At 40.1% G+C, this 22,359-nt stretch overlaps 1 protein-coding gene across 2 annotated transcripts in view; it reads right to left on the bottom strand.

The window, feature by feature from the left end:
• WDR91 (WD repeat domain 91) overlaps positions 1 to 22,359 on the bottom strand; it is a 30,584-nt gene continuing 8,225 nt past the window's right edge. For both annotated transcript variants that reach the window (XM_036760429.1, XM_036760430.1), the window contains 10 exons: positions 22,080 to 22,245; positions 13,898 to 14,056; positions 12,447 to 12,640; positions 11,222 to 11,372; positions 9,293 to 9,387; positions 5,899 to 6,067; positions 3,536 to 3,644; positions 2,486 to 2,598; positions 1,391 to 1,588; positions 1 to 524 (listed from right to left, as the gene is read on the bottom strand). In XM_036760429.1, coding sequence (XP_036616324.1) covers positions 360 to 524; positions 1,391 to 1,588; positions 2,486 to 2,598; positions 3,536 to 3,644; positions 5,899 to 6,067; positions 9,293 to 9,387; positions 11,222 to 11,372; positions 12,447 to 12,640; positions 13,898 to 14,056; positions 22,080 to 22,245 — 1,519 coding nt within the window. In that variant the 3' untranslated portion in view covers positions 1 to 359. The remainder of the gene's footprint in view (positions 525 to 1,390; positions 1,589 to 2,485; positions 2,599 to 3,535; positions 3,645 to 5,898; positions 6,068 to 9,292; positions 9,388 to 11,221; positions 11,373 to 12,446; positions 12,641 to 13,897; positions 14,057 to 22,079; positions 22,246 to 22,359) is intronic.

The following is a 22,359-nucleotide window of genomic DNA, read 5'->3' as shown; positions in this document are numbered from 1 at the left end:
TTACGTAAAAATTACTTTATGTAGTGGTTTGCAGAAAGGTCCACTTACTTAAAATAACTGTCTATACACAAAATACTGTCAAGGTCTACAGAAGCCAGAGCAAAAGTCACCAGAAATGTGTCTTCTTGAGCCACTTGCCACAGTCCAGTGGGAGCTCAGGGCAACATCAGAGTCTGTGAGTATCCAGGACCAATAGTTTTCTGACCTCCTGCTCCCCATGGTTCCCCAGCTAGCTGACAATTTATCGTAATAAACCTGCCAGTCTCTCTCTGTCTCCTCTCTCTCAGTTGGTGATCTCAATCTCATGCTAATACTGATTGCATAAGCATTCTGTAATGCTTCCCTGGCTTAGTGCCCCGTCAGAACTTCTGAGCCAGCAGGGTTGTCAGCTTGATCTTGCCATCCATGGAAGCAGTAAGGCAAGTCCCACAGTCCATGGCTGTGCACCAGTCTACTGTGACCACTGGGGCTCTGTGACCCCCAAGGCTCAGGCAGCTCTCCAGGACTTTCTCATCACTGCTCAACTGCAAAGGAAGACAAGAAAAAAGAGACAAATAAATAGGAGAACTCTGGAATGGAATGCCACTGGAAATGAAGAAACCTTTAGAGAAAAGTAGGACAGCTCACTTTAAACTGTCAAACCTTATTTAGATTGTGAGGAGGCATCCTTAACCTGAGCAAGGATATGCATGCCTGGATCCCTAAGTACTTTGGTTTGGCTGACTAGATTAGATATAAACTGTCACCTCCCTCCCTCCAACAATAAAGGATTATTGCTTCTAGCTTAAATGGATTTTATCTTACAAAATAGGAGGTGTATCACGCTTTGGTAACAATTCAGGAAAAACTCACTCTAGCACTTGTCACGTCATCAGGAGATTTCTATCCTGGTAAAAGATTGTTACGTGTTTATAAACATCAGGGCCCATGTTGTTAAGGAGCCTATACCAGGTTGATTTATGAAAGTAACATAATGTCTCATTTGTCTAGGACTTTGTTTCCAACAAACTTTGCCCAACTACTTTCATTTTTTCCTTACTGACATTCCTTTGCCCAGGGTCAGGCAGCTGCTAGTTAGGGATGGCCATTAGCCCAAAGTACTTTCCACCACATGACGCTGTCTCAGCTTTGCAGGAGGAACACACACTCTCTCTTCCTCACAATCCCAGACAAATCAAAAGACATGGGCAGAATGGCTCCTATACAAAGAAGAACCCCGGAAGTACCAAGCATTGAGGCAGGAGGCAAAACTCAAATACCAGGTGAGGCAGAAATCCAGATAAAGAGCACCCATTCACCCACAAGATCACCAAAGGGGAGATTCAGAGCTGGAAGGATCTTTGAGGTCTTCAAGAGAAACACTCAGGAATTACCGCTTCAGCCTTGTTACCTTATAGATGATTCCCCCTGTAGCAGAACAAGTCAGCATGTAATTTCCCTCAGAATCAAAAGCAAAGAGACGACCCCGTGGAATCTGGACTTGCTTGTATCCACTGTAACCTGACAACACAAAGGGGCCTGTGGCATCCATGGGGAGGGAATATTCAGACACTTTCTGGCCACTCTTGTGGATGTTCCACTGAATAAACTGGAATTACAAAAGAACAAGAAAACTGCTGATTAACAAGTAGCCATAAAATGAAGCAGAACCCTGGAAAACAATCTACATGATGACTATAACAACGGGGATGGAAAGAACAACTAAATAACCAAAACTGAATGGTGCCAAAGTATCATGACTAAGCTCGGGCCTAAAGAAGAGAGATGGGAAAACACCTCCCCTGATTCCTCCAGAGAGGCAGGGGAAGATGGGTGTAGGTCACTGCACATGGCAGATATTTTCAATTACACTGGTTAGTTTTGCTGACTTTTTTTCCCCTTCCTCTTTTTTTTTAGGTTCTTTATTAGAAGATAGGACCCTGGGAAGGAGCAGGGGAAAGAGGAGAAGGATATAGTGGGAAATACAGATAATGTAAAAAACAAAAAAAAAATGTCACTAAAGCTATTTAAATAAAGAGCATCTGGCACCAGAAGCACAGAGATCATCAGAGCCGCCAGAAGTAGCTCCGGTGTTATTCCAGCTAAAGGGGAAGCCCAATTCAGTAAGTCCATCTCCTTTCTAAAGCCTTGGCCCTCAGAAGTGAAATATGGTATATAAAAAATGTTTCAGGGACTTTGGAAGCGTATGGGAGGGAAACAGCAGTACAAAGAGAATTATGTGAATCTCTTCACAGAACTATCATGTTAGACGCTAACCTGCAGCCTCTCGATTCCTACCATCCACTCCCATCCTTGCCACCTACAGTGATATGGGCCACTTCCTACTGAAGAGGAGGGAAGCAAACCAGGAAGGAAGCAAATGCTAACCTTTAGAATCCAAGAGAACCCATGCCAGTGAGGAGAGAAAACTCCTGACACTAAATAAAATTTCCTGGAGCCATGACAAGCAGGTTTTTACCTAAGGAATATTTCAAATCCAACCTACCTTCCCATCCTCTCCAATGCTGTACACAGTGTTCTCGTCGTAGCTAAATTCCACAGAATAGACCTCCCCACTATGGGCTTTCCAACTCATAGCACACTCATGCTGCTGCATATCTGAGAAAACAAGTTACAGAATTCCCCTTATATTCAATGGTCCCAAGCCTTTTATAATTAATTGGTTATATTTTCTAACTCTTTAGTTTGAATTAACTAGAGCATCCATTACTCCAGAGAACCTCCTTCCCAGTACAAAGTGTAAAAAGCTGGTCTCAGGACCCTGCTCACTAGTTCTGCTCCACTGTCTGCTTCTTGACCAAAGAATGTTAAAACTGGAGGTCATTTTGTAGGTCACAGTAACGTCAGAGCTGAGACTCAGACGCAAGACTTCTCACTCCAAGTTCAACAACCAAGTACTTTGTTATTAGTCAGTGATAGTCTACTGCCCCTTCCTGAATGGGAGAAGCTGGGAAACTCATGTACCTAGGAGGAGGGGCCTTATGAAGCTATGAATAGCTGGGAGCTAAGAGTTGAGATGTCTCTTCAGCCTGAAAAACTGTCAAAAATACAATTAAACAATGAACCACCAAGTAGACCCATACCTTCTCTTGTACTTTGCTATTCTGCCTTCTCTTCTTCTGTATGAAACAAATTTACGTAGAGGAGATATGAGCTAGTGTACCCCACCCACCCCAAGCACAAGTGGGTAAAATAGCACCACTCTCAGCTTTAGGGCCAAATGTATGTATCTCGCTGGGTCACAGATCAGCTGACACCCAAGCAATCCATGAGAAGCCCAAATGGAAGAAGCAGTAACCCTCACTACCTCTCAACTCCTCCCCTGACACTGATCACATGGATGTTAACCATGATTAAAAAAAAAAAGCTTATCCCAATAAGCTACTGTGCAAAAGCACATAGGCCAAAAAGCACTCGGATCTTACTCCAGCCCCACAGATTCAGTCTTGATTGTGCTTGCATCCTCATGGACCCAGAGACCAAGTGACTTCTCTGAGGCAATGAAGACGTGAATCTCTTGAACAGAACTACTCACCAAAGAGCCGAATGGCGCCATCAGCTGCCCCTGTGACCAGCAAATTCCCATTGTGGTTGAAAGCAGTACAATTAATAGCAATGGGGTCTGGATCCAGGGAGAACTGGAGCTGTAAGAAAGAGCCATCAGTAGGTGTCAGTTTGACCCTAGCAACCTACTGCTCTCCCAAGTACAGCGTACAAGCTGCTGAGTGAGGCACTTGGATGCGGCTTGGTGCTCCCTCTCAGCATTTAGTATCATTGCACTGGCCAAACAAAGTTCTGATTGCGAATTATACTGTAACTAGTTTCTATACTGTGATGACTACACCTTTCCTGAGACTCTCAAACATCTGTCATAGAACATTCACATCAGATAATACCCAGGATCAGAGATTTGGAGCTAGAAAGAGACCTTGGAGGTCATATAATCCAACCTCATTACTCTACCATCGAGGAAACTGTGGCCTTCAGACACTAAGTGACTGGCCTAACATACGTTGTTATAAGCTGTAAGTAGCAGATTCAGGAATCAAACATTTGTTATAGAGACAGCATGTAGATAATTAGTATATTCAAGCTGTCTACAGAGTGATCTGAAAGGAGAAGGCACTGGCAGCGAAGGGGGGAGGAGAAAGAGAAGGAGAAGAAGAGGGGAGACACACACACACACACACACACACACACACACCCCACCCCCACCCTCCTGCAGAAGGTAGGGCCTGAGCTTAGACTTGAAAGAAGCTAGGGAAACCAAGACGCATGGATGAGGGCATAGAATATTATATTCTAGACAGTTCAATGACTATTTTTAAATGTTATCTACTTTATTCTAGAAAAAGGAGATACAGAAATAAAGATTAAAGTCCCTTACAAAGCTTGTGCTCTACTACTATGTTTTAAAAACATCTGGAGAAGGAAATTATATACTACTAATTCATTTTTCCCTTTTCTGAATGCTATAGTCTTAAGAATTCTATGACTATGATAGTGAGTTCTCTTACAAAATAAAGGGGGAGAAAGTAATCTTACTTTTTTGGCTTACCAGCTGTATGACCCTGAGAAAGCGTCAGAGCCAAAACTCTCGGCGCTAAGACACTCACTTAAGATAAAATCAGATTCCCAACAGGGCAAGAACACTGATAATTCATCTGCCACCTTTTGTCACAGCATGTCTCAGTGTAGGCACTTCACAACTCATGAATATCTCATACATAATACCAACAGTTTGTCATATTCTCGCCAGAGCAGAGAGGGAGTATGTTACCAGAACCCCTATAAAATTTCTTCCTTACCACATAGCAAAACACACGTTTTCTGAAAGGAACACTATAAATGGTTATAAGTTTCCAGACCAACTCACAAAAGCCATTCATTCGGTCCCAAAGGTAACTGAAACACTCTACATCTGCAAGAATATTATTTTCTACTATTTTTCATTGCAAATTTCACTTTATATATTTCAATTATAAGGTCTTTGTGGGCTAGCCTGTGAACTAATGGTTTATAATTTTGTTTCTTTGAGAAAGTATTTCCAAAATTCCAAACTGGTTTAAAAATGAACATCTGGAAAACAAGTCATTTTAAAGCTAGGGATTGCTTAGTCATATTAATACCTCATTTATCTAGTGAAGTCAAGAAAATGGGACATGCCAAATAAGTGAATTTTTCAAATCCCTAAGCTTACTCCCTTTAAGCTCCAAAATTCTATAGGAAGACATCTTCCTCAAATGAACTGGCTCCTTTCCTGCTTTCCTAAACAGATTACACTGAACTTCATTTAAACTTTTCTTGATGAGTCAAATCAATATTTGTAACAGTTATTGTAGTAGGCTGTCATACAATGAAATCCTCAAGGACCATTAAGTATAGAGCTGCCTGTCCCTTTTTATTCTAAATGACCCTAGATTTCTATAATTTTATAATTCTTTTGTATGCTTCTTATAGTTCTGTATCTTCCAGCAAAATTCCCTTTCACTTCTTGCTGCTGTTAATTACTTCTACTTTAACTTACATACAGTTCTACATCAGATATACTGTTTTTTTGTACTTCCAGGTTTGTGGCTGACTTCTAAATGAGTAAAGTTACTACAAGTCTGACCTTAAGATATACTTTAATATTTACGTACATTCTCAGCCCATAGAATTCTTTCACAGTTTCGGAACATTAACAAATACTAAATCATTATGAAACCAGCTGTTTGTTCCTGTTTAGGAACACAAGAACTCGAACCTAAATAAGGCAACCTACTAATTGTCATAAGGAGTAATACTGCCACGCTTACTGCCATCAAAGTCTGCTAATTCCCTGCCTATGGCTCTGCCATAGCTGCAGACATTACTGAGAGGCTGCTGAGACACCCAGGGAAAGAGCCATGTACGTACCTGCTGCTTCATGGTTTTAGTGTCCCACAGCAAAAGCTTGCCAGGAACCTGGTTCATGCCTTTGATGCCACTGTCCAGTGCTGCATAGTCCATCTGTGAAATGAGGCTAGGGGCTGCAGCTGAGCAGACGAAGGAGGTCCCACTGGGGCTACAGGCAAGTGACAGGATCCTACAAAGAACAAGCTCTGTCAGATTCCTCACCCACAAAAGATCTTTCAAACAGAAAAGAAAAGAATTCAAGGCACTACTATTCTGAATCTGACCATTATTAGTAAGAAAAAGAATTGTTTAGGGAAATTGAAATAACAGGAACCATGATGGCAAAGTCCATGCCACCTTAGAGGCTATGAAAATGCCAAGCATAGTTTGATTTGCACCTTGAACTTTAAAAGAACAGATCTCAAAGAGTTCAGAGACTGACAGGATTCCATGGACAGAGTCTCTAAAAAGAGAAATCAACTTGAAAGAGGTGGGAGACTCAAAAATGAATTCAAAAAGGAGAGGCATCTAGAGAGAAGATCAATTTGGATGAGCAAGAATCTCATCAAGACTTACATTATAAAAGGGTATTTAAACAAGGGCAGACATTTGAGAAATAAAAACGAGTTGCAATGTCCTATGACCAGTATGAGCTGAGGCTTGTGATAAATGAGAAAGACAATAAAAAGTGTCTTTTTAAAGAAGCCACTCTCAGTGGCAAGAGGAGGGTCAATGGTGATGAGAGCCCAGGACGATAATGAACAATGAAAAGAAGGCAGGAAGAATGCCACTCCTATTTTGCTTTACTTTTCAATATCAAAGAAAAGGATCTTCAGACTGGGAAAGGTACAACAAAAATGGTTCCTGGAACTGAAACCCAAGATAGCAAGAGAGCTGCTGACTACCCTAAATAAGTTCCAGTCACCTGACCAACTGACCTAATCTCAGGAGACTGAATTTGCAAATATGATTGCTAAATCACTGCTTCTGATGTTTGTTTTGGCAAACAGGAAAGGTACAGTAGGACTGGAGAGACTCGAAATGTCCCAGTTTTCAAAAAGGGAAATAAAGTGGATTTTGTAAGCTAGGGTCAGGCTAGCTTACTCAAAGGCTGGTTTGTGACTTCTTATAAAAAGAGGTGGGTTATGAGGAGCAACATTGGTAATATTCAAAAGGACTGACTGATCATACCTTTTGACCCAGCAATTCCACTGAATTTGATCCTAAAAAATTCATAGAAAGGTAAAAGGAGAACTAGCAATACAGAAAAATTAATAACTGGATCTTCTGTAATACAAGACAATTGGAAGTACTTTTCAGAGACAATATTTGGGTGAATGGCTAGAAAAGTTATAGTACAGTCATGTAATAGAATATTATAGGGACATAAAAAAATAAAACTTCATACAAAGTGATGCAATGCAAAATGAGCAGAACACTGACTAAAACTATCTTTTCTTTAAAGGAACTGTGGAGAAACTAATGTGTACAAATCACCAGAAGGAGATTTTGGTTACCTTAAGAAGAAACTTCCTAACAATTAGAGTTGTCCAGAACTGGGATGGATTGCCTTTGGGGTTACATGCGTTCCCAGTCATGGGATATCTTCAAGGAGAAGCCAGAGAGCCACCTGTTGGGATGCTATGTAGACAAAAGGATGGAACTTGAAAATCTCTGGGGTCCCTTCCAGTTTTGAGATTCTGTAATTCCCCTGCTTCTAAGACAGCCAGATCCTATTATCCCAGATTAGGTGTAGAGGAATGGATGCCTATATTATGAAGACCTGATTCCCAAATTATTTCCTTAACAGTGAATGGAGAATAGCTACAAGTTATGGTATATAAAGGTAAAAGAATATTATTGTGATTTAAGAAATGATGAAAGAGTGAAGTGAACAGAACCAGGAGAATAATTTATGCAATAACAATGACATGGTAAGGATAAACAACTTTGAAAGAATTAGGAACTCTGCTACCCACTTCCTAATAGAAAGGAAGGTCTCAGGGTCCAGAATGACATCTCTCTTTTTTGGATACAGCCAACATACAAATTTGTTTTGCTTTACTATACATATTTGTAACAGATGTTTTGCTTTTCTTTCACTGTTCTAGGTGGCTGGGGTGGCAGATGGAAGGGAAGGTTAAAAGGCAGATATTTTATTGATTAAAGAAATAAACTATAATTAAAACAAAATTGTTAAAAGGCCAATGATAAGAAGAATGCTTCCACACAAACTAAAATATAGATAAGCATTAATAGCAAAGAACTGGAAATAAAGTACATGCCCCTTTATTGGGGGATGGCCACTATAACACTATAAGAAACAATGAATACGAATACATGAAAACATGGGAAGGCTTATACAACTGAAGCAAAACCAAGAAAACAACATAAACAAAGACAACAATAATACAAATGGAAAGAGCCAACAAAACGATCAAAGCTGCTTCTGTGAAGTTACAGTGACCAAGCCTGGCCTCAAAGGAGAGGTATAAAACAGTACTTCCCACACTTCTCTGTGGAGATAGGGGACTGAGGATGCGGTAGGCTACCAATGTTACTCTTTCAATGTGCTGGTTAGGTTTACTGAACTGTTTTCTTCCTTTTTTATTCTTTGTTATAAGGGATGGATTTTTGGAAAGGGGGTGGATACATTGGAAAAGGTATGAATAACATATTTTTTAAAAAGAATGACTAGGCGAAAGAGGCTCAAAAAAGAGAAATACAGGTACTATATACAGCAAAATATAGCAGCACTTTTTGTGGTAGCAAAAAAATGAGAAAAAAAGCAATCACTTGGACAGTGTGTGAGTGTAACAGAACGAGATTTGGGGTGGCATCACCTTTAAATATGTGAAGAACTGTCATGTGGAAGAGAGATCAGACTCGTACTGCTTACTCAAAGAAGGTGGACCTAAAGCTGATGGGTACAAATTACTAGAAAGAAACTTTGGTTACCTTATGGAAAAAGTTCCTAACAATTAGAATTGTCCAGAACTGGAACGGACTGCGTGGGAGGGAAAGACATCAACCGACACAGAGCGAAGTCAGCTGAACCAGGAAAACAATACATGCAACAATGTATGCAGCATAAATGAGGAGCACCACCCCCCAGACAGACAGACAGACACACACTGAATGCAGTAATTATTAAATAGCAAGCTTGTTCTCAAAGAAGAGATGAGAAACGATGCTTCCCTTCCTTCACTGGAAATGCAGGAGACTGCCAGTGTGGAACACTGCACATCCTATCAGATTGTTAATGTGCAGGTTAGTTCTGCTGAGATGCATCTTTTTTATTCTTTAACAAGGGATACAGGTAGGGAGGGATATATTAAGAAGTCAAGGTGATGGCAAAATAAATGACCATTTTCCTCCAAACACATGAACGGGAAGGAGGCTGCTCTTTGCTCACCTAGGCATGTCATCATCGATACTGATCTCACAGAGATTCTTCTTGGCTTCAGTGTCGTAAAGGCGCACAGTCCCTGCCCCACTGCCCAGTAAAAGCTGGTGAGTCAAAAGTGGAAGAGGAGAAAGAAAAAGAACAAAGTCAATAACATTTGCTAAGTGTTTTACAGCCTTTCCTAGACCATGTGTGGATCTCAGGCAAGTGAAAGCTTCAAGGCGGCTTCCACACTAGCCCAACATTTCTATACAAGTGAAATATAGTTCAAATGTAAATAAAAGGCCAATCTAGCAAGGGACTAGAAGACATGAAGGCAATGTAGTCAAAGGGTATGTCCAACTCTTTGTGACCCCATGGATCATATCATGCCAATACTGTCCATGAAGCTTTCTTGGCAAGGATACTGAAGTGGCTTGCCAATCCCTTCTCCAGCGGATTAAGGCAAACAGGATAAGTGACTTGCCCAGGGTCACACAGCTAGCTAAGTGTCTGAGGCCAGATCTGAACTCAGGTCTTCCTGACTCCAGGCCCAGAACTCTATCTACTGAGGCACTTTGCTGCCTGTATGGAAGGGAGGGCCTATGGTTGGGCTATTTCTCCCCTAAGCCACTATCTCACAGTCTATTGATTCTGATACCATTAAGGGATCAATGATCCCCAAAGCTGAGGGTCAGAAACCATTTCCCTAAATTGCTATAACCTGAGAAGAGCTCTTAATGCAGCATCCTAGGAGAAATAGCAAAGAAACAGAAGGCACAGTCCCTCACCTCAAAAAGAAGACAATCTCGATAGCAAACACAACTCTAACAACATACAAGTCAATGGCTTAGGGCTGTCCCCGATATTGTTTTAAAACAATGTAGGTTAAGTTTTAAGATTTAGAGGAAACAAAGGTTGAGGGTTCGTGAAAGTTGTTTCCTATAATTTACAACTACCTTGTTAAGTATTTTCAATGAATTATTTTTGACTACATGGTATTACCCTATCAAAAAGGAAAAAATGGAAAAGGTAATTCCATATTCACTGTTTAGGAAATCCTACCTCGTGAACACAAACTTCAAAATTAAGAGGGAACCAATGTCAATCTGATAGACAACTACAATCACAGGAACTGTAAAATGGGACTTTATGTATTACTTTATGTAATACGCCCATCTTAGCAATCAAAAGGGGCCTACTTAAAAGGCCTATTGCTGATGAACTGATGGAACAAGGAAAGAATAAATAGGGCTTGTGAAGAAAAGGAGGAAGTAAGACGCATACAATAGACACTAAAAGTATCATATGGGAGGACTGGGTTTTTGTTTTGTTTGAAGACTGGGCCTCCCCCATCTTGGACAGGACAGCCTGATCTCCCTGCTGATGGGCACAGAAGGTTGGCCTGCTCTGTTTCTGACCTAGGTCAGCTCACCCCTTCACAGGCAGTCTGGGGGTCCCTACTCCTAAGAGCTCACTATACTGATGCCAGACTTAGTGCAGATACCCAATCTGCTTGAGCCTCACTGTATCTCAGAATTCTGACAATCAAACTCTGATTCCCTCAGCCTCCCCAGCAGAAAGGTTTCTAGGAGCTTGCTACCATGGGGACTGGCCTTAACATTCCACCATGCTCCTATTACAAGTCCTAGTGACATAGGACCTGGTATTATAGTCATACTGCCACTCATACCTGCAGCAGGAATACAATGGCAGCCAGGAAATTCTAGACACATGATACTTTAACCTCCCTTAGGGAAGAAAACGTGTAACAACTGTGATATGGCTGTTTCTTATCACAGTCGCAAAGCCTAGATCCCAAAAGGTACAAGGATACTTAGAGCTACATGGCTAAGTGGCAAGCAGGTAGGAGGGAGGTGAACTTTAAGAGCTCTATACAAAGGCTTTCGGAAATTCAAAGACTGTAAAAATGGCAACTCAGGTAATAAGGGTACTCACCAGCCTGTCCCGCTTAGTGGCCCATTCTAAAGAAAGAAGTGGTGACTTGGAAATAGAAGAAGCTTTGGTCTGCATGATGGGATTGAATGACCACACCTTGATGACTCCATCTACATCTAAGCTAGCAACTCTCCTCCCAGAGCAATCCACTCTAAAGGAGAAAAAGAGTATATATAATTGTCAACGTCCTCCTTCCTTGATCTTACAATTCTCCCTAACAAAGCTTAGATCATTTTTGTGTTTGCTAGAGGTCACAGTGGAAGATTAAATTCAAAAATACCTAATCTAATTAATAATGTCTTAATATCTTAAATTATCTAAATTTAAGAATCCAGCACAAAGAAAATCCTAAATTCTAAGATCCTAAGAATTCCAAAGCCCTAATAAAAATCCCTAATACACCCTATGAAAACAAAAGTTTTGACTAGTCACTCTGCTGGGTTTCTCCCAGAGCTCTTAATACAAATGAACAGAGTAAAGAGTTGTTCCCCCAAATCACAGCTTCTTCTGTGCTCACTATCAATACCCTATTCTCTAGAAGGCAATGGAGGGTCATTTCACTGGGACTCTTCTAGCCTAAAGTAGAAGAGAAGGAGGGAATAGCCACATAGTACCATTAACATGCAGAAATAAAAAGGAATTATATTTGTTCTGCTTGGCTCTACACAGCAGAAATTGGACCAATTGGCATAAGAATGCCAGTTTTGGCTCAACATAAGGAAATACTACCTCTCAGTTAGAGTTGTCAACAATGGAATATGCTGCCTTTGTAAGCAGTAAATAAATATCCTTCAGTAAAAGGTCTCGAATAGAGGAAAATGACACTTGCTGGGACTCACACTTTGGGAGAAGACTGGACTACATGACAACCACAGTTCCTTCTCACCCTGGATTTCTATGATTCTCTATTAGATTAAGTGGCGGTAACTAATTAAAATCAGAACCATGAGACTATCAGTTCAACTCCTTCTCTTTGCAGGATGGGGCCTGAAGATTTCTGGATTCCTAGGCATCTATTTTTTCTAAAATCTTGGGGATATTATCACAACTTCCTGTTCTCATTGTCAATCCCTGCATCCTTCCTGCAATGCCAGGTAACAGCTTCCATTAGCTACCTTGAAGGCACCAGACTGAAAATTCCAGCTAGAGGGATAAAGACTGTCTTGACAATGGGCTGGTTTTCCATCACTGCCACCTCTAAGCTGTTCCCAGCCCAGTTACTCACCTGCAATGCATGATGGAAGAGTGGTGTTCTCCATACTCCTCCTGGCTCAATACAATGAAAGGCTGCTCGGGTCGGAAGCCACTCCCTTCTATGCCACCTCCAGAAGCTCTGGTAATCAGGTCTGCTTGTTCAATATGGAGCTCTGGGGAAGGCTCTGTCTCTGGGCCACTAACTTCTGTCTTCTTCTCTGGACCCTGTCTCAAGCAAATTAAATAAGTAAGATATAGAGGAGATCTACACTCCATTTTATTTTTTCCTTAATAGTATTTTTTTTCCAATTACATGTAGAAATAGCTTTCAACATTCATTTTTGTAAAATTTTGAGTTCCGAATTTTCTCCCTCTCTCCCTCCTCCCCAAGATGGCAAGCTATCTGATATAGGTTATACATATACAATCATGTTAAACATATTTCCACATTAGGCATGCTGTCTATACTCTATTTTCAACTCCTCTATTTGTAGCTCTTCACAACCTGGCCCATACCTACCTTCCCAGCCTTACTGAGCATTACTCTGCTTCATGCACTCTACAGCCGAGTCAAACTGGCTGTGATAAACTTCCAGTATCCCCTGGAAATTCAAAAGCTCTTTTCAGAGATACCCTAATTGAAGTGTAAAGAAACACTCCCAGATAGGAAGGAGGCTGATACTTACAGACAAACCCACCCCCAATAGCTCAAGGGAAACCTCAGGTAGAGCTGAGTTCAAGGCTTGGCTTCTAAAGCTGTCCCCACCTCCTTCAGGCCTGGGGTCATTTCTTTATTCAGGAAGATGGGCCGTTCTGGACAAGCCTCTGCATGGCTGGTGACATGGATCCACTTCCCCACGTCAATTGTTTTTTCTCACCCAACTGTGATACATCACTGTTGCATTAAGTGCAACAGAATACCATTTGCCCTTCGTTATCTCCTCAACTATCTATTTGTCAAAAATGCAGATCCCTGTCCTTCCAATTCCTCACAGACGTCAAAGATTTAAAGTTTTTATTGCTGACAAGAGCAGACCATACACATAATAGGTGGAGCTGCTAGAGTCCTTAGAACCCAACTAAGTGTGGGGACAGTACAGGAGTCCTGCCTAAGTTCTGTATAGAAACATTACATGTGATAGCTGGCAATCATAACCATTATATAATATGCCAGCATGGAAAAGAACCAAGTCAAAAAAAGGAGGGGCAGGGACGGGAAGGAAAGAGGACATAAAAAATTCTCTCTAATGAACTGTCAAACAAAAGCCAGTTTAAAGTAATTCAGCAAAAACAATCCTTCACAAGTACAAAATGAAGTAAAAAACATCAAATATTTCTACATGACTAAGAAATCAGAATAAGCTTAACAAATAAAATCTGAGCTGCAAGGAAAACTTCTGTCAACGGTATGGGATAAGCCACAATTGTTGAGGGAATATACAGAAGACTAGCTGTTGGCTCTTCCAGAGAGGAGGGCCATACCGGGAGAGTTGATTTGGATAACAGCTCTTTTCTCTCCTTGCCATGATCCTGCAGGCGCTTCTGCCGATGATGTGCCAAGCCAGGCTCTCCGGTAGATAAGCCACTGAAGATGTTCTTTCCATCCTTGAGTCCTGTTGGGACTTCCTTTCCTTTAAGGATCTAGAAGACAAGAATCAGAACAATGGAAATTCAATCTCAGTTTATGCCCAGGCCACAGCAGGCAGGGAGAAAGAAAGAGGAGCTACAACATGGCGTCATCAATGCCATATTGTTAGCTCTCATTTAGTATTTGTCTGTTTTTCTCAAAAAGTTTAAATTTCACTGTTTCAGCCAAGCAGAAGCTCGTTACATAAGGAATCTGGATTTTCAAGCTTCCACTTATACTTCTAACAGTAATTATGTATGATGAAAGAATATCACCACTTCTCTACCTTAGTTTTCAAGATCTACAAATTGGGAATAATGACCTTAATCTACCAATACTTAGAAGATGGTAAGGTAACAAAAACTTTCTTTTTTTAAACAGACCCCACAAAAGCCTCTGTAAAATGGAAAAGTGTCACAGCACTCTCCATGGTCCTAGCAAAGTGTATATGACCGAGCAAGATGACAGTGAAAACTATGGCATTTAAAAATGATTATTATGATATCTAGAATTCTTAAAAGAAGTTCTAGAATACTTAAAGAACTCTAGTCAGTTTAAGATTTGGAGGGAAAAAATTCTGCTATGGCAAACAGTAATGCATGCTACTTTCCTTAGCTGCATGTCTAAGCCAAAGAATTTGCAAACACTCAAATTCACTAATTGCTACCCATTTGTTCTATTTATCTGGGAACAGAATCAGAAGAAATCAAAGATATTTCTCGGAAGACAGAAAGACAGCATGGTAAATTGGAAAAAGCAATGCTTGTGAGAGAGAGGGTATCTGAAGACCTGGATTTAGAGCTTATGCAACGTTGGCCAAATTATTTAATCTTTCTTGACTTGAGATTACTCCTTTGTAAAATAAGATGGTTATAGATTATCTTTAATATCCTTCCCAGATCTAAATTCTATGAATCTAAAAAATGGGTAAGAAATATAAGTGGTACTTTCAATTATTTTTCTAATGACTGTTGTGACTTTGGAAGAAAAGAAGATATACTACTCTATATGATAAAGCAGCATTCATCAAAACCATTTGGTATTGATTAAAAGAGAACTAGATCAACGGAATAGAGTAGACAAAAGAGAATCACAAGTAATGAAACTCAATAAACCAATGTTTGGCAAACCCCAAACCATAAATTACATAAATTACACTCCAGCTCTCAGCTCCAGACATTCTCTCTGGCTAGCATCCCATGCGTGGAACTTCCTTAATTCCCAACTAAAATCCCACTTTCTACAGGAAGCCTGTCCCAACTCCTTTTAATTCTAATGCTTTCCCCTTCATTAATTATTTCCTATTTATCCTGTATAGAGCCTGTTTTGTTTATGTTTGTTTGTATATTGTCTCCCCTGTGAGACTGTAAGCTCCTTGACAAGGGCAGAGACTGTCTTTTGCCTCTTTTATCCCTAGTGCTTGGCGCAGGCAAGGCACACAGTGAGCACTTCATAAATGTGTATTGATTGATTGATTGAAGAAAGAAATCCCCATTAGATAAGTACTACTAGGAAAACTGTAAAACAGCGTGGCAACAATCATGCTCAGATTAACATCTTACACCATATTCTAATTCCAGATTCAAAATGGATACCTGAATATTAAATATCATAAAATATTTAGAAGATCATATATCTTTCCCAACAATGAGAAGATTCTTCAAGAAAGGAGAGCGGAAATTACAAAAGATAAAATAGGTAATTTTGATTACATGAAATTAAAAAGTTTCTACTTAAACAAAATTAATGCATCTAAGATAAGAGAAAAGGAGTCAAATGGAAAAAATATAATTTCTCAGATAATGATTTGGTATCCAAGATAAACAACTTAAGAGAAACAGATAAGACCAAAAACCATTCACCAATAGATAAGTGGTCAAAGGATATGAGCAAACGGTTCACAGTTCACAAAAGAATTGAAAACTAATGGAACCATAAGAAAAATTGAAATCAAAACAACCCAGAGGTTTAACGACGACAAAAAAATGGGAATAATTAATGTTGGAGAAGTCATAGAAAGATAGGAACATTAGTGCATTGTTGGGGAAACTGTGAATCATTTTAGAATGTAATTTGGAATTAAGCAAATAGAACAGCAACATTCCACTATCATATATATTCCAAGGATATCAGTGATAAAAAGAAAGTCCCAATATACACCTCTATATTTATAGCAGTATTTTTGTGGGTAGCAAAGAACTAGAAATAAAGTCCATCAATTGGGGAATTACTAAAATTGTTGTACATGAATGTAGTAGAATATTACTATACTATAAGAAACAACAAATGTTGTACAAAGCCAGTGCAACCAAGATTAGGAAGGAAGCAGAAAATTGGGAAAGAATTTTTACAAGCAATGTCTCTGACAAAGGCCTCATCACTAAAATATATAGGGAACTGAGTCAAATTTATAAGCATACAAGTCATTCCCCAACTGATAAATAGTCAAAGGATATGAACAGGCAGTTTTCAGAGGAAGAAATTAAAGATATCTATAGTCATATGATAAAAATGCTCTAAATCACTGTTGATTAGAGAAATGCAAATCAAAACAACTCTTAGATACCACATCCCTCCTGTAAGACTGGCTAACATGACAAAACAGCAAAATGATCAATGCTGAAGAAGATATGGGAAAACAGGAACACTGTTACATTGTTGGTGGAGCTGTGAACTGATCCAGCCATTCTGGAGAACAATTTGGAACTATGCCCAAAGGGCTATAAAAATGTGCATACCCTTTGACCCGGCAATACCACTTCTAGGGCTGTATCCCAAAGAGATCACACAAGTGGGAAACGGACCCATATGTACAAAAATATTTATAGAGCTTTTTTTGTGGTGGCAAAGAATTGGAAATCAAGGGGATGCCCATCAATTGGGGAACAGCTGAACAATTAATGGAATACTATTGTGCTATAAGAAATAAGGAGCAGAAGGACTTCATTACAACCTGGAAAGACTTACATCCTGAGAAAGAATTACGGAGTCTGAATGCAGATTGAGGCAAACTACTTGCTCTTTTTTGGTTTTGTTTCTTCTTTCTCATGGTTCATTCCACTGGTTACAATTCTTTACAACTTGACAATTGTGAAAATAAGATTAATGTGAAGGCATATGTAGAACCTATACTGGATTGCATGCCATCTTGGGGGGGTAGGGGGAAGGAGAAGGAAGAGGAGAAAATTTGGAACTCAAAACCTTGTGGAGCTGAGTGCTGTAAAGTTTAAAAAAGAAAAAACAAATGTGATTGATACAGAGAAGCACAGAAAGACTAAGACAAACTCAGGCAAAGTGAAGTAAGCAAAGCTGAGAAATGATACAGACAATGACAACAATGCAAACAAAAAGAACCACAACCACAAAACAATCTAAAATAGATGTTGCATATTTACAAAGAACAGGTATGACCTCAAAAAAGACACTTTTCCCACTCCTCTGAAGAGGTGGGAGGTCCATGCTGTGGAACAATCCACGTATTTTCAGGATTTTTTTCAATGTATTAATCATTTTGCTGATTTTTCTTCTTTGTATTTCACGTTAATAAAAAGTTCTTTGTTATATGGGATGGCTCTCTAGGAGGGGTGAAATGAAGGGAAATATGGGGAAAACTGGTATTCTATTTTAATTTCAATTTAAATTATATTTATTGAGAGCCTAATCTGCATCAGAAGCCATGCTAGGTATTTCACAGAAGATACAAATAAAACATGATACCTGCCTTAAGCAGTTTATAAATTAGTAGTATGGCAAAAGTATATAAGTAATTATACTTATTTATACACTGCAATTAACGAAAGCACATAAATAACTATTCTGTAAGGTAGAAAATAAATTATAGAAGAAGTACAAAGTTCCAAGAAAGCTCAGGGAAGAAAAAGATTACAGCCTTGGGGGTAGGGAGTGGAATTTCAGGGGTGCTTCAAAGGAGGCAGGGCTTTGAAAAGTGCATAGAATTCTGACAAGCAGAGATAAGCATGAGGAAGGCAATACAGGCAGAAAGAACAGCATGAGCAAAGGCCCAAAGGCAGGAAAGTGGCAAGAACATGTAGCTCACTTTGGTTGGAATACAGAATACAGAAAATGAAGTAATGAAACAGGCTTGAAAAGAGATGATGTGGCCAAAGCAAGGAGGGCCCTGAATGCCAGATTAAGCATTTTTACTTAATTCAGTACACAATGGAAAGCCATTATAGCTTTTAGTAGAGAGGTAAAGAAGTAACATCAGTGTAGCAGTCACATGTAAAATGGACTGGGGAAAGGGACAACCAAAGACTGGAATGCTATGCTCTAAATTACTACTGATTAGAGAAATGCACATTAAAACAACTCAGGAGGTACCACCTCACACCTGTGACAAAAAAAAGAAAGTGATAAATGTTGGAGATGGTATGGGAAAATTAGAACACTAATGCATTATTGGTGGAGTTGTGAACTGATCCAACCATTGGGAAGAGCAATTTGGAACTATGCTCAAAGGGCAATCAAATTGTGCATACCCTTTGACTCAGCAATACCACTTCGAGGGCTGTATCCCAAAGAGAGCACACAAGTCGGAAAAGGACCCACATGGACAGAAATATTTGTAGCAGCTCTTTCTGTGGTGGCCAAGAACTGGAAACTAAGGGGAGACCCATCAGTTGGGGAATGGCTGAACAAGTTGTGGCATACAAATGTAATGGAATATTATTGTGCTATAAGAAATGATGAGCAGGCAGACTTCAGAAAAACCTGGAAAGGCTGACATGAACTGAGGCTGAGTGAAGTGAGCAGAACCAGGAGAACACTCTACATAGTAACAGACACATTGTGCGATGACCAACTCTGATAGACTTAGCTCTTCTCAGCAAGACAATGATCTAAGACAATTCCAAAAGACTCAAGAGGGAATATGCTACCCACGTCCCGAGAAAGAACCATGGAGCCTAAATGCAAATCAAAGCATACTATTTTCTCTTTTTTTTTTCTTGTGGTTTTTCCAATTTTGCTCTGATTCTTTCAAATCATGACTAATGTGGAAATATGTTTAATATGATTATAAACGCAATAGCCTATATCAGATTGCATGCCATCCTGGGGAAGGGTGAGGGAGGGAGAAAAAAATTTCAAACTCAAAATCTTATAAATAAAAAAAAAATACAAATTTTTTTTTTAAAAGGCTGGAATGGCAATTCAGAGACTACCGCCATAGACCAGCAATGAGGGCCTGAATGACACAGATAGCAGAGGTAACATATGAGAGACAACATTCGAAAAAAAACAACAGAACTAACCGGATGGAGGGAAGGTAAAAGGAAAGAACAGTCAGGAAGAGAAACTGATGTGGGGGAGATGAATCTGGTTTTCACATTCTGAGTGTTAGAGAGAAAGTGGGGGAGGGATTGGGGTAAGGAGAAAGAGAGACAAAAAGTCATATACACACATATATGCATGTATGTTACACACACACACACACACACATAATACAGTACATGTACATATATATGCATGTTATATGTCCACACGTGTGTTATATGTTTGCATGCATACACATATATGCAGCCTGGGTGTAGCTGTGTGGGTGTAAGTACAGGTAAAGGCATAGGAAAAGGTACATAAATTTCAGGCTTGCATTTCTAATTGCCTTCAACTGGAAATGTGCTCCTGGCATCTCAAATCATGCATGTCCAAATCCACATTCATCTCCCCAAAGCCAGTTTCTCCTCCTGATTTCTCTCATTCTGTGTCTGACACACCCAGGTTTGAAGCCACAGAGTAACTTGGGACATTGATAAACCAATGATGATTAGGAGCTGAGGACAGAGGTAAACTTACCAAGGGAGATACTGTAGAAAGAGAGAAAAGGCAAAGGACAGAGTTTTAAGAAAATAACATTTAGGAGTCAAGAAAGGAGACAAAAGAAGCTATCAGAGGAAGAGAAAATGGACAGTACACCGAAGCCAAAGGAGCAAAGGTGCAAGGAGGAAGAGATCGTGTAAGGGTCAAATGCTGCAAAGAGACAATGAGGAGGAAAACAATACCTCTTAACCAAACTGTTTGCAACCTCTCATTTCCATGGCAGTTTTAGTTTAAAATCTCAAGGTACGTTGTTCCAGTACTCACTTCTTACCACATTCCTAAAGGGACAGCTAGGCAGAGCAATGGATAGCGCTCTGGGCCTAGAGTCAGATCCGAGTTCAAATCCAGGCTCAGACATGTACTAGCTGTGTGACCCTGGGCAAGTCACTTAACGCTGTCTGCCTGTTTCCTCACCTGTAAAATGAGAATAACAACAGCACCCACCTTGAAGCGTGCGTGGATCAAATGAAATGATAATTGCAAAGTGCACAGTAATCAGTAAGTGCTAAATAAACATCAGTCACGATGATGAAACAGCTGACCACTTTTCACCCCAACCTGACAATGATGAACCACATGTGCTTACAGTAGTGGCCCTAGATCAGTGAGCCAAATACCCTAGTAATTATGGCACCGCCCAAGACGCTCCATTGTCTTTCACTGGTGCTTGTGATGAGAATTCAACTCAAGTAATATTTAGGAAGCATTTACAATGTGCCACTGTGTGAGGCCTGCATTGTGGATATAAAAGAAAAAAGGAAACAGATTAAACCGGCTGTCTGTCTTACCTGCCTCTAGGGGCAATGCAGAGCAGTCCCACCCAACCAATATGGCATGACAGTTTAAGAGACACTCATCTAAATAAAATCTATTAACTTTCACTATAGCAGATACTATCTCCTTGGGGGACAAAAAATCTCAGTAGGGCATTTTGATTATTAGATGGTAGTTGGCATAGAAGCAAGTACCTTGCAAGCTTCCAGGGGATTTGAAACGGTGAAAATCTCTTATAGAATCAGCAAATACTCGTTGGTTTGAAGGAGGAACAATCTGGTTCTAGGGCCTACTATGAAGAAACGTTTATTCCCCAGCAGATTTTGATTTTACATGTCTAAACTTTCTCAGATTTTAAAATTCGCTCTTCATTCACAAGCACTACAGGCTGCTGACTGCAACATTAGAAAGGGGAAGGAAAGTTTCAAAGACTATTGTGTGTCGTACAGTTATGGCTGATCTCAATCAGCGTGAAAGGCAGCAGTGAATCTCAAGAGTTAGCCAAAACTTAAGAAGAATTCCACACAACAATCAAGGGCAAAGCTCTGATTTCACTGTCGGAATGAAAGACTTGAGATGAGAAGAGAATATGACGCCTTCCCTCTCCATCCCCTTGGCTTCTCTACTTATCCCAATCCTGCAATACCAATATCAAAGAAGACACAAGAAGAAGAAGAAAAGAAAAGATACAACCTTACAGTAAAGAAACCTAAGCACTAATGTAGAATGTGAAGATAAATATAAAAAAGTGACCCGGTGCACTGGTAACTGTTTTAGAATGACAAACTAATTAAGTGTCTTTGATTGAGTCTAACTAGGTGCAAAGCCCCAGGCCCAAAGCCCTAATTACTAGGTGCTAAGCAGATGTGGGTGTGAAGCCCCCAGGGCCCTAAGGGGAGTTGCTAAGACTACAGCCAATAGTATGCACCTAAGTTCTGGTCACTCAGATGACATTTGACTTCAAAGACTGTATAAAAAGAGAGAACAGAGTTATTTGCTTGAGGCTCTCACACCTGGAGGAGTATTGGCATGGGACTCTGGGCAGTTGCTCTAAGAGTCTTGGGGCTAGTCAACCCAGACATCGATGGTTTCTTGGTAACTGCGAATTGTATTTGGTCTGTTTATAATGTATGTTTGTAATTTGTTTGTATTTGCTCTGAAGTTCAGAATGCTGGCTTTTTCCCCTGAACTAAGTGAATGATATTTGTATGTTGGACTGAAATAAGATTGTTAACCCCTTAACATTACTTTCCTTAGTAAAGTAGATCAAAAGAATCTGTGCTGGCAGCGTTCTTATCGTTGGGCTTGTGTTGGTCTTTCACCCCCACAACAGCTGCAAGCCGAACTGTTGCAACACCAGGTATTGTGGAAATATCATCAGATGTCAGAGACCCAGTGCATAGGAGGCAGAGATGAGACACTCACCTGATTGTTAGCTAACTCTTTTTTCACTGAGGACTGTGCCTGAGGGGGACCCGGAGCTGGAGACACTCTGGAAGGACTCTTCTTACTCTGAGGCAACAGGGCAGAGAAGAACCCCATCTTGGGGGAATGGGAAAGCGAAGCACTCCTCTGGCTACATACCATGACACTGGCCAAAAGAGAAACACAACGTTGTTACGGAGTTAAAAGAGGATCACGGAGCTACCAGGGGCAGCTGAGGTATTCTTTGTCAGGGTTCAAGCTGTTGAGACAAGCTTGGCAA

Source organism: Trichosurus vulpecula, chromosome 5, assembly GCF_011100635.1.
Source record: "Trichosurus vulpecula isolate mTriVul1 chromosome 5, mTriVul1.pri, whole genome shotgun sequence".
NCBI classification, from domain to species: Eukaryota; Metazoa; Chordata; class Mammalia; order Diprotodontia; family Phalangeridae; genus Trichosurus; species Trichosurus vulpecula.
Note: the sequence above shows the minus strand (reverse complement) of the source record. Positions and strands in the feature narration are given on the sequence as shown.